The 12,553-nt window shown below is 44.8% G+C and overlaps 1 protein-coding gene across 4 annotated transcripts in view; it reads right to left on the bottom strand.

Annotated features, from left to right (window-relative positions):
• The window catches only part of TSC2 (TSC complex subunit 2), a 1,437,517-nt gene that overhangs the window by 423,088 nt on the left and 1,001,876 nt on the right, over nucleotides 1–12,553 (bottom strand). For 3 of the 4 annotated variants that reach the window (XM_069647328.1, XM_069647331.1, XM_069647329.1), the window contains one exon: nucleotides 1,640–1,708. The exons of the other annotated variant lie outside the window; for it this stretch is intronic. In XM_069647328.1, coding sequence (XP_069503429.1) covers nucleotides 1,640–1,708 — 69 coding nt within the window. The remainder of the gene's footprint in view (nucleotides 1–1,639; nucleotides 1,709–12,553) is intronic. 4 annotated transcript variants of the gene reach the window in all.

Below are 12,553 nucleotides of genomic sequence, written 5' to 3'. Positions count from 1 at the left end.
ATGCCCTACCAGTAGGACCTGCAGACAGAAAACCAACTCTCATCTCTGTTTCCGAAACAAGCCTGAAACTGGGGTTGGACTAACATGAGGATTTCTACCCCATAACTAATCTGCATAACCCATACAATTTTCCCAAACATGGGACCAATGTGAATTTTCTAAATATGAAGAGGTGCCAATGTTTTGCAATTTAAGAAGTTAACCCACGTTTAAGACCACAAACTAGTAGATATCTATAGCTCAGCAAGAAAGTTGACGTTTCCAAGAATTTTACAATCAAAAATTCACGTTAACACTGCCTGGTCATCATCGTTTCTACCATGCAAGAAAGGATAAGAACCACCTATTAATAAGGTTAAAAAAAACTCACAGCACTAAGTAAGCTTGAAGTGTTTTAAATCGTCCATGCCCTTGTACCCCTAAGTAAAGCTGAAGCTGAAGACACACGACTACTCTGACCAAATAGATCTTGGTGACCCCACCACAGGCTACATGAAAGCATGATGATCACAGACAAACAGAGAAGGCTTGAGAACCATCAGTACCGATTCATATCTCCGACACCACCTTCCAACAATCTGCAACTACTGGGAGGCCGACAACCAACAAGGGTACAGAAAGGAGAAAAGTGTCTGCCATTTTAAACTTAAAAGATTCAAGTGATGGATCTTAATTGAAAATAACACTAATTCAGTGTAGCAAAAAATATGGACACTCGAGATTGCAACTGATTACACAAAGTTCAAGAAGTTACTAACTTGCCGGGCCTGGATTCATGTAGGACAGACATGGAATTCTAAGGCGGGGACACGTGAAGACCAGTTTGGGATGGAGTGCTTGTCCTTTCTCCATTTGTAGACCTGAATTCAGTGAAGTCTGCTCCGAGGAATCATTACTTTTAAGAGCCATTAAAGATATCATTTTCAAATGCCGCTTAAGGCAGGAAAAACACACACTGTATACTCTGAGATTTGAAGAGTCACTGATCATGAAAATTGAGAACAAGATGCATTTAGTTTTTTGTTGCTTGCACAGCACAATCTCACAATGGCTTGGAAACCATGTACATTTCCAAAATGATCCTACAATGAGGACACAAAAGACAATCTGTCAGAAGGTAGCGTGCCTTCTATATCACAATTGCACAGCACACAGATATGCTGTTAAGCTAATTGTGCATTGAAAGTCTGACTGTCCTTAAGTCATCTACAGGCATATTAAAAGAAAGGCAAAATGGAAACATTCTGCTACATCACCAATCCCTTAGCTTTTGAATTTAATGATACTAAATAAGTTACTCACTAAAGTGGAAATTATGCACAGAAGCATTGAAGGTCTTGATACTGGGATGGATGCATTTCTCTATGAAACATTATGCACAAGCACTCCCTAAAAGCTTTGGCTGCAAGGATCATGGCCAGCCATGCAATTGCTAGAAATGTCAGTTGTGCGTTCTGGCTCAGAGCTTATCATGCTGCTCTGGGTTGTTTTGATGGGGAGCAAGGATACAGGGCAACTACAAACGAGAAACAAAGCACAACATGATAGCTGGGGGTGGTTTACGAATCACAGATGTGCTTCTAAACTCCCCCACAAGTGAAGATTTTTGCTTTAGTTTCCCTTGAAACACCATAGGTACCTGCCCAGGAAACACTCCTGCGCAACTTCCCTTGACCACTGGACTGGTGGACGGAAGAAAAAGAGGAAACTGCAAAAGGAAACCAAGGGAGCTGCTGCATCAAAGTAAAAAGAGACACTAAAATATGAACAAAACAAAATAATGTAAAAAGGTAATCTCTGCATGCTTAATATTTCCCATATCTCAGCTTGCTTTCTTGGGACAGCCACCCCCACCCACCAGAACAGCAGAGTAGAACCTTTACATGTCAGCATGGACTGCAGTGAATTTAAAATTACCATCTTTGGTGGAAGTGATCACGCATGCACTGTGAATGGTGGAAAATTGACATTCAAAATTCAGATGCAGTTTTACAAATATGTATTGTGTGTTTGAAAGCATAAGCACGCTCCTTTAGCACAGCCAGGAGACCAAAGAGCAAACTAGGCAGGAGTTCCTAAAATATGCCAAATCGCACACATCTTTTCACAAACACAGCTACATAACATCTGAACCTTTAAAAGAGCTGAGAATTATCACCACATCTTAACATGTAAGTTGGAAAACTGCATACATCACTTTCCAATATCTGTTCTCAGAATAAGGGGTTTGCTCAGTCCCTTCTCCTGGAAGATAAACACTGGAGGTAAATTTTGTCCTAATCAGATGTTCCATAGAGAGCACGGAGCTTTCCGAATCTGTTCCCAAGACAGCACTCCTGTTCAGTCCTGGAGCCAGCAATTGCAGGTTGGAGCACCAGGACTGGGTTCCAACCAGCAACACGTTTATACACACGTCAGTGAGCTACAAACACTTTATAACATTCCATGGCCAATATTAAAGGGCCAGCATCTGGAATTCCAGTGTGGACAAACAAAAAACTAAATGGTATACCAACAAATGGTTGAGTATTAACATTCCGACAAGAGTCACAATTGTAAAATGAAGGCTAACAATAGAAAACAATTAGCATGCGAAATGAAGAAAGGTCAGACCACCCCCCTATCCTGCCCTGCCGAGGGCTGATGGGGAGGTGACTACGGTAACTTAAGAGTTTGGAATTGATCACTTGAGAATTAGGCATTGTACCTGTAGACACAATATAGTAGGTACAAGACTAGTAACATCCTTTATTGCTATTGAGGCTCCCTCAGCCAGCAGCATTAAGCTTAATCTTTCCTTGCTGTTACCCAGTTGAATTACTGCATATTTACTAGTATCTTCTTGCACAGTGTGCTACAGCTTCACTGGCTGAACTACATTCCGATGTGCATGCTAATGCTCGACACCAGGAGGGCCTATGCAATAATTTCCCTAGCAGCTCTGCTGGAGATATCCCAAAGATGGAAGCAGCGCCGTATCCTCCGGTGGAACAAAACTGGTTTGCAAAGATTCTGCTTTTTGTATCCATGGAATGGGTGATGTATTCTCTGCAGGGGGGGGGGGGGCTATGGGGGGGGGGACAGTCCAAGTATAGCACGGAATGGGGGGTGATACTTGCTTACATGAGCACTACAGTCTCAATGTGCCCACAAACACTCGAATTCTTGGCATTTCTTAAGCAGAAAGACTTGTCCTTGAGTTTGGTTTGTTTCACATCGGATCCTGGGAAGAGGGGACGATGGAGGAACGGAGGAGAGTGTAATTGTTGGTTGTAAAATGTTAAAACTCAATAAAAAAAATGTACATACATTTTTTTAAACCTATGCTTTTCACTACAAAGTCTTCTAGATTCGTCACTTCCAGGCCATATATAGATTGTTATATAGATCGAACCTGGCATTGGCAGACGACATGATCTTAGGAAGCAAAGAGTAGTTTAAGGCATTGCGAAGGTGAACATACTGGTTTAATGGAAACCACTACCTTTGTCTAATGTGCACAACCGCAGAACACTTTTCAAGTAGAATGGCAAGATCTGTGGCTAACCATTAAAAACAAATGTTATTACTGCTCATTTTTTCATAGGCAGCACATGCTTTTCCTGACATGGTCTTTGGGTCTTTCTATGCCTGCACGGCTGTGTCAGTGGACTACGGAAAAATACTAGATGATGGAAATGCCATGTGTGGAGAGCTCCATGTTGGACTAAAATAGATGCCTAAGTGTGGACTGTTAGGAAGTTTTACTAAGGTCCACCTGTGGTAGGATTGTAGAAGACTCCGTCTTAGATTGTACAGAAATCCAACTCTCCGGTATGGCCTGAACTACCCTAAAGGTTTGGTAGATATGGTCGAGCAGCCAGGCTTAGTCTAGGAGAGAGGAGGGGAGGGTTGTATTGGAGTACAAAGACCTTTGAGTACTCTTATAGTCAAGGAAACACGTACACACCGTCGTTATATAAAAATTGGTTTATTATATACACTAGTGCAATGTTGAACTCAAAATGCAATTCAGGTAAGTAAGGAGCGTTTTACACATACAGGACTTTTGCTGTAGCAATACTCCGTTCAATAGTAGACCTTTAGATAAGAAACAGGTAAGTATCAAGAGTAGCTTGCAAATCATTCATCAACCAACATTTACTAAATAGCAATACTGGCAGTTAGATACCCTTGTGTAGGCCTAAACTTTAGAAGTCCAACTCTATCCAGTGAATGAGAGTCTCAAAAGTCAGATGGAAGCACTGGGGCACCAGGAAGGCAGTTGCTGTCAAAGCTGTCAAATTTACTGATTATGCTTTTCATAGCAAGAAACACAATTGGATTCAAAGGGTTCAGGGGGGCTAGGTAGGCCACCTGAAGGATTTCCGCCTCAAGAAAGAATGTCCTTAAGCACAGGAGAACACGGTTGGGTCATCCACCCCAACGTGAAACAAGAAGCTCAGGAGGAGTAAACAGCAAAACAAACTGCTTAAGTAAGTACCCTCCTGGGTAAGACCGTACCTTCTTCTATGAAGAATGGGGATGTCACCAGAGTGTCCCCAAGGTAACACCACAGCAGCTCTGGTTCGGGTCTCTGGCCTTGGCGGCTGGAGGAAGAACCTTTGGCAGGAGCAGGCAGTCAGACTCAGTCACAGGGATGCCCAGCAGACAATCTTCGCAGTACTTGGTCGTGGAGGCTCGACACAGGCTATGTAGCAGTGAAAGTTATCACCCGAAAGACTTTCTTCCTTCTCTCGGTCCATGACTCAGATGAGGGGACTTCTATGATCGGGATGGAGTCTCTGTAAGATCAGACAGATGCTGCAGTTTGCAGCAGGAACAGTGCTTGATGAGACAACTGTTATAATAGATTTCTGAACTCTGCTCTGGTGAACAGGTGTTCAGGAGGCCACCCTAGTTTAGTGAAACAGGGAATACCTCTGCGAAGTTAGCCAGGACAATTCAAGGTAGCTTGGAGAGCAGTCAAGGCCAAGTCTCAGGAGTAGTGGGGGAGATCTGAGGTCTTGGATGAGCACACAAAGTAGGACACAAAAATTACTCTTAGACAGTAGTATATCAAAAACATACAATTTATCAGGCCCAGAATAAACACAGGTGAATAATGAAGAACACAGTAATATTACTAGTTAAACACACACTAGGTAAAATATCTGCACATTCACTTTTCGGTCAATACGAAGATCGCCTGTACTCAATTGTGCACAATGTTATGTCTGTGCGTAAAATCGCTCTTCGGTGCGTAACGCTCACAAGGGACAAATTTCAATGGGAAGAAAAGGTTAGAAGAGGACACAGGAGTGTGAGGAATTCGGTTCCAAGAGTCAGAGGCGGGTCTGCTACGGAGAACAAAGCTGTCCACAACTTTCGGACGGCTATAGAAAGCAAGAGCCACCCAGGTCAAGACAAGGAGCACAGTGGATCCTTTGTGCGTAAAACCGGTATGGATGAACTAGGAGCCATCAGTAAGTGGTATGATTACTAACCGCCCTTAGCTCACTCCGGCCTCAAACTTGGCAGGTTTGAAGAAGGTCGCCTGGACTACGAAATCCCCTCCTTAGTTACGCATTAAACAGCACAGGCGCTGCAGGTGCAGATCCGATTTACATCAGGAGCTGTATCTCTCATCACAAATGCAGGACAAAGAGTGCACCAATGCAGCTGTTCTCAGGACACTTGAAGCAAGGCGGGAAAGGCACCAGCAGTGACCGCCACTGTTGCACAGTGACGCAGGAGCACCCAAGTCTGGCAGACTGACGTACGCTTCACTCTTGCGGCCCAAAGCAGTAGAGACAATGAGATTTGGAAAGAAGGTGCCTTGCAGTACGAACTAGGTTTCTCACAAAGCTTGTGCCGAAACTCTGTAACAACGTTCCAGCACGGGTGCCAAGAGACAAGCTTGTCAGTCGATTGGAGGGCCCAGGGACACTTCCGAGACGGCTTGTTTGCAGGGCATCAAGAAGATGTTGAGAGTGAATGGCCCCACCACTCAAAAGGGTTGAAGCACCGCTGCAGGTCTTCAGAGATCGAGTGCAAAGCAGGCCTCTACCGTCACAACAACGGGCTCAGAGTGCCAACATTTATCTGCACGGTTCCGGACAGTCCTTGGATCTGCTTCACTTCTCAGGATACTTGGCTCTCTGTAGAGGTCGATTCTCACCTTATGGTGATCTACGGGTATGCACTCAGAGCCCTCTCCTCATATCCTAAAGTCAAGTGAGTGCTTGCACCCCAGCTGGCCAATGATGAGATCTGCCCCACTCATGCACGCTACCAGTGGGCCAATCGGGGACTACTGCAGCTCTCATGCACACCAGACATCCTGGCAACAGTAATGTGTATTGGGTACAAAAAGTCCCAGCCCACTTCCTGGATACCCACACACACATGACATGCATTAGCCTGTGAAAAAAAGCAAAAGCTATCATGTGTGAATGCATGCCCAAATAAGGACTACCCGGGTCACAAAGAGCAAGAGGAAGGCCAAAGGAAAAAATGGCCAAAAGGAGAAGACAAAGGACGTTGTGGCACGGCCATGACGGACACGAGCCACATACATGGGCCAAACACGGTAAGCGCGGTATGGCTCAGTAAAAGTTAATATAAATACACAAAAAGCTTCTGCTGCCACCAGTCTACTCCTAGGCACATTGTTCAGTTACCAAAAATACTGAAGAGATGTCTAGGGCCCAAAAACGCAAGGACCCCAGTACGTGGTACTGTAATGTACTTTTCACATTGAAATACAGTTGCCAAAGTGGCAACAACATCATAGGACTAAGGGAAACAATGTTTCCCAGTACTGACTGTTAGAAGGAAAGTCAGTTTCCCCAGAAAGTTGAGCAAAAGCCCAGTGGAGCACAGCTGAAGGCTGTGCTTTACTGGCAGAAAGTCAGGACAGGAGGATGAAACAAAAGCAAAAAGTTGGGGGGCGGGTCCACAAACCGTGTAAAACAGCATTAAGTGAAATTTGATCCAACAACAACACACTGCAGCAGTGCCAGAGGTACCAAGGCATTTGGATATTGCAGGCCGGGAAGGTCGCAGCTCGTGATGGGATATATCAAACTTTAGCTGGTTTCGAGACTGGTTAGGCCTAGCAGGCCAAGGAAGACAATCGTCTGGTTTAGATCTTCCCTATTGCACAGAAGAAAGGAATGGAGCAGCAGTGGTCGCTCAGTCTGATTTGGTGGTCACTGGAAGTGGCTGGAGGCACTTCCTTCTTCTTTGGAGTGGATCTTCCTGTGGTCAACTCTTGGCTTCAGCATCAATGCCCTCGCCTTTTATGCAGGAACCCAGCCAATACGCATGCATGCTACTTTTAAATGTGTCTGCTTTAAACTAGTCAGAATTGGATCCAAGCAGACACAATGGAGGATAAAGACCGGAGGAGTTTCGGTGACCTACCAATTTCCTATCCTCCCAAATACACAGGAGACTTCGGGCAGGCTTTTCAATGGGAGCCTGGCAAAGACAAAGGAAGGAGGGGAAACCTCCTCCACCCAGGGCGTCAGAAGAAGGCTCAAGAAAGAACAAGCCAATGTGAGTTGGTGAAAAAAGAAGACCGGCAACATTTTGGGACAAGGGTGGCCCATTTATTTTATTTATTGTAGTAAACAAGTGAAAGGAAAACTCCCGGAGACTTGCGCCAAGTTATTGTAATCTAAGGTTTTAATTGTCACAAATATCAAACTGCCCTTGCTGATGACACGTGTTTCGGCTGGTTAGCCTTTATCAAATCAGGGCAAAGTCTAAATCATAAGCCATCATTGGTACAGATAAAATTATATCAAAGAAAACAAAAACCAACAAACAACAAAACACATAGAAATGCAAGAGTAGCATCAAAAGAATGACGCAGCGTCAAAAGAAACATATATTGTTACATTCATGATGTGTATATGTTAGAAATAGTCGCAAAATATTAGCCGTCATATTACACATAGCCATAATTAGACAGATTAAGGGTAGGGTTTTGGGGAGGATTGTTAGGGGGGGGAAATTAGAGAAAAAACTGAAAAATGCATCAGGTCTTGTCTAACTATACACTATTAGTAATAGCATACTATATCATTGCGCATTAATGGTATTACCCATGTCATACTGTGCTTAACATCCATAATTGGTTTAACACGGGTCTTCTCAATAGGTTGAAAAGATGATTCCCTCTGGGGTGGCAGGGAAACTCTAGGCCCGGAAGTCACCTCCACTGGAGTTGCCTCCACAGACTTCGCCAGGGCCGCCGCAACTCCCTCAATCGAGGCTTTTGCCGGGTGAATCGGCCTTCACGACCATGGGCGCGTCTGGGGCCTTCACCTTCGGGGAGGGTCACCGCCTCGCCCCCCCTTGGCTTTCTCCGTTGGGATCGACCGGGGCTTCTCCCGAAGCTTACCTGGGTTCTCCGACTTCCTTTTCCCCGAGCCAGAGCATTGGCTCGTGGTTGATGGCATCGGGGACATCGCGTCCTGCCTGGCAGCCGAGGAGCCCGAACCAACGGCGCTCCCGGTGCCTGCGGACTTGCAGCGTTTTGCCTTTTGTTGGGCCCCCGTCGCCGGAGCGCCCTCAAAGGTCTTAGAAGACCACTCTGACTACTTCTTCTCACCTGCTAGTGGGCTCTTCCCCTCCAGCCAGTTAGTGAGTCGAGTCCGACGGTCCTTCAATGTCCGGACGGACATGTTCTTACACAACACGCATTTCGCTTCCACGTGCGACTTGGCGTCGTGAAGGCAGTAGAGGCAGTAGAGGCCTCGGGAGTGCTCATCCTCCTTAAAACATTCTGTAATCCACATCCACGGCAGATCCTAAACAGCTTGGATCCAACAGGCGTCATGTCTCCTTTGTCCTGGGCCATGTCCACGCAGGGTAGGCCTCAAAGATCTTCCGGAATCCTCCAAGAAGAGAAACTCAACGAAAATTCGCCCTTTATGGGCGTAGAAAAATTCCAAAACGGGTCCCCGTTGATCAGAAGAAGAATCGGTGGAGTTTGAGGCTCGAATTGACCAAAAAATGCGAGTAAACTCTTAGGAAAAAAGCAAAACGCACTAAAAGCTTGAGAGCTATAGCACGAGGACTCCCAACACTTGAACATGCAGTATCTGAAGATGGCTGCCAGAGGAGGGGCTTAGGTAGAGGGCAGTCATTTGCTGGGGGCAGTATGACCCAGAGACCAGTGATTGGTTGTTAGTAGAAAGACAGTTCAGAAACGAAACAAACTGATTTTTTCTTTACCGAGGATTCCCAGCCTGACGACGGGAAATCCATGCCAGACCCCATGCTGGAGAAGTCATGTTTGCTCTCTGTTCATCTTGCTTGCCTTCTTGTATGCTGTTTTAACACTCGTGGCTGCATACCCCCTTTGGTAAAAGCATTGTTCTAATAGCTCACATTCACTTTCAAATCTTCCTTGTTTCTGACAGTTTCTTCTGGCTCTAACATATTCTCCAAATGGTATGTTGTCAATAGTAGGTCTGAAGTGGCAGCTACTCACGTGCAACGTTGAGTTTACCTCTGTGTCCTTTCTAAATGTCCAGGTTTCAAGGTGAGCTCCATCCACATGTATTGTCAAATCCAAGAAGTTGATTTGGTTACTGTCCTGTGTTCCTGTAAATTCAATTACGAAATTGTTGGTATTGATTCTATTAGTGAATTCTTGGAATTGTTCTGGTGTTCCTTCCCAAATGACAAAGACATTGTCTATATATCGCATCCATAATTGCGATATTCATCAGGCCTTGTGTAACCATGCACTAATAGTGATATCATATTATATCATATGCGCGATTAATGGTATTACCCATGTCATCCCGTGCTCACAAGCCATAATTTAAAGGTAAAGTTCTTGTGTTCATGTCATTGGTTTGATCCCTGTGTGACTAAAATTGGAAAAAGTGTGCGTTAGGCTTCCTTATTCATAATTATAAAGTATTTGTAGTCTCTTATCTGTTGGTGCATTTGTTATCCTGAAGCGGTTGCCCTTCTGGGAGAGAGAAACGCTCCTGGTCCTGCATACTGATCCAGTGGGTGGTGTTCTCCGGAATATGCGCAGAACAGAGAAAGCTCCCCTTTCAGGGGGCACGAGCAGCGGGAGTGTTACCAGAGCGGTCAAGCACCCAGACTGATCCCGAGAAACAAAGAAACCAAAGCAGCGGGTCCAACTGAGACGCAAGGAAAAACCAGCGAGTTGGCCTTCGCTAGGTAACCAGGGGGACTCCGAAATAGACTGCTGACTCAAAGTAAAGCTTTTGAAGACTGAACTGTTGAATTAAAGCATTTTGGGTGCAACTCTGTTTAAGAGAGACCGAGTAGAAGAATATTGTAACCACCATTGCCAAAGTAAATGGGGAACAATATTCAAACAAAGTTAATTTATCTACAAACAGGGAGATTAACTCTAAGAGAAGATTATAACCAGCACTGATTAAGCCAAAGAAAGGCAATCGTAAATGAAAGGGGATACAACTTTCCTAATAGGGGATACCTGTAAATGAAACATTGTAGACTACAACACCAGCAGCTAATTGGTGGTGTAGAAGGAAACCAAGGATGGCAGGAGAAAAGCCCTCCTTGTAGAAATCAGCAAGGGGGAGAGAAATGTAACCTGCATTGCCTGGGGCAAACAGATAAGTGTAAGAGACATTGGGGGTCATTACGACCTTGGAGGTAACCATGCCGCAATTTGCGGCATTATTACCCCCTTACCGGGTACCGGGTTCCTTGAATGAGGAATTACCGGGCCATTCCAACCTTGGAGGACACCGTAATTCCTCATTCAAGGAAACCGGACCCGGTACATCCCCATTCCCATTCGAGCCCCATATGGCTCAATGGGAATGGGAAGGGAGCTAACAACGGCCCCGTTGTTAGCTCCCTGGTCTGCTAGCGGGACCCGCTAAGGGCGGGTCCCGTGAGCAGACTCATAATGGGGCGGTAAGGGGTTGACGGCTCCGGCACCATTACCGGCGCCGTGAACTCCTTACCGCCAAGGTCGTAATGACCCCCCATTGTCAATGGGTGCTGTGTCCTTGTGGAAGAAGTTATACACCCCTTGATGTTGTTGAAAGTCAAAAGACTTCTCCAAGAAGCAGTTTTTGATTTACTTTCCCTAAAATTAACTTTGAAGGTTTGAAGCAAACCTCACCATAGAGCACTAGTAAGAGGAGGAGTTATATCCTGGCAGACAAGTACACCAGGAAAAGGACAATTAGTAGTTAGCCTGGCAGGCAAGTAGACCAGGAAGAAGACAATTTGAAGTACTGCAGTGTAGTAGAAGGTTGTGGTCGAAAGAAAGTGGCAAGTCCACTCATGTGTTATGATGAAGCATCCTGACAAAACTGCTGCTTATGAAAAAGGAATGTGATTCGAGGAAAAGGGATTGGTCTGTAGAGAAAAGAATAACTGTATTGAATACTGACTTGGTGTATGAAGACAAAGTCCTTTTGGTTTGTCAAACAGAAGCTTGTGGAAACTAACAATTGATTTGAAGAGTGAGAAATCCTGTTTGGAAATAAGACACTCCCCACTTGCCAAGTGAAGGACTTCTGGAATGAAAGTAATTTTGTTAGGTACTTGGCATAGGACCTTGGCAATTGAAAATAACTTTCTTGATTTGGACTTTGGTTTGAAATATCCTCAATTGATCCTCGGGAAGGGGATCCGACCCTGGTCACAAGGATGTATGTTTATAAAATGTCTCTTTCAATATAACTGCAATTTTATGGGGTTTAAATATCCATATAATCGCTGCATGGTTTCGCTGTATGGTTTTGTTGTATGCGAATGTGAGGGAAAGATGGGTTTGGATATTGGATTGTTTTCCTTTAGCCTTAGTTTGGCAGGTAGGGAAATCCCTGTTAGGTTAGGGAAAGATAGGTGTTTGTCTCACCCTTATTTTTTTATAAAATGGCTACTTGTGAGAAAACAATCCACTTGTCCGTCTCGCATTTCTGACCCCTCACAAAAGTTACAGGAGAAGTGAGAAGAGGGATAAAATGTGTCCCCTCAGCACTCCACAAAAGGGGATGTGTGCTGGTCTCACAAAAGAAAAACATTGGTATAAAGATAAGCCCCTATCCTGGTAACCTTAAGTTAGCACAGGAAAATATATAAAAACCAATAGGGAAGCTCAAGGAGCATCCAGCAACACTGCACAGAAGGTGCTGTGTGCGGCAATAGGAAAATACAGTTGCCATAAAAAGATGGAGGATACCATCAAGAGAAAACAGAAAGGGTTCTCAGAGTCACAGAAAAGAATGAGTGAGTGAGGAAAAGAGTTATGTGACGAATCTAGTAATATCATCACTGATTCTCTGGAGGGATGCTACCGGTATGTGTCCAGGGAAAGACGGAAGCTACCGGATTCTGACCTTGGGGCAGCTATCTGCGGGAGGACCACGCAGGGGAAGACAAACTCCAGAGGGACAGAAGAATACTAAAGCTAAATAGTTTTGCAATCATAATTCCCAATGACACATGTATGCCTCTGCAACATACATACATGGCTTATTGTGGTATAGATGAAGAAATCCCACCTTACGGCGGTCAAACACCTTATGTG

The sequence above is a fragment of the Ambystoma mexicanum genome, chromosome 2q, assembly GCF_040938575.1.
Source record: "Ambystoma mexicanum isolate Mex_15411 chromosome 2q, UKY_AmexF1_1, whole genome shotgun sequence".
Classification (NCBI taxonomy): domain Eukaryota; kingdom Metazoa; phylum Chordata; class Amphibia; order Caudata; family Ambystomatidae; genus Ambystoma; species Ambystoma mexicanum.
This window is presented reverse-complemented; position numbering and strand designations above follow the sequence as displayed.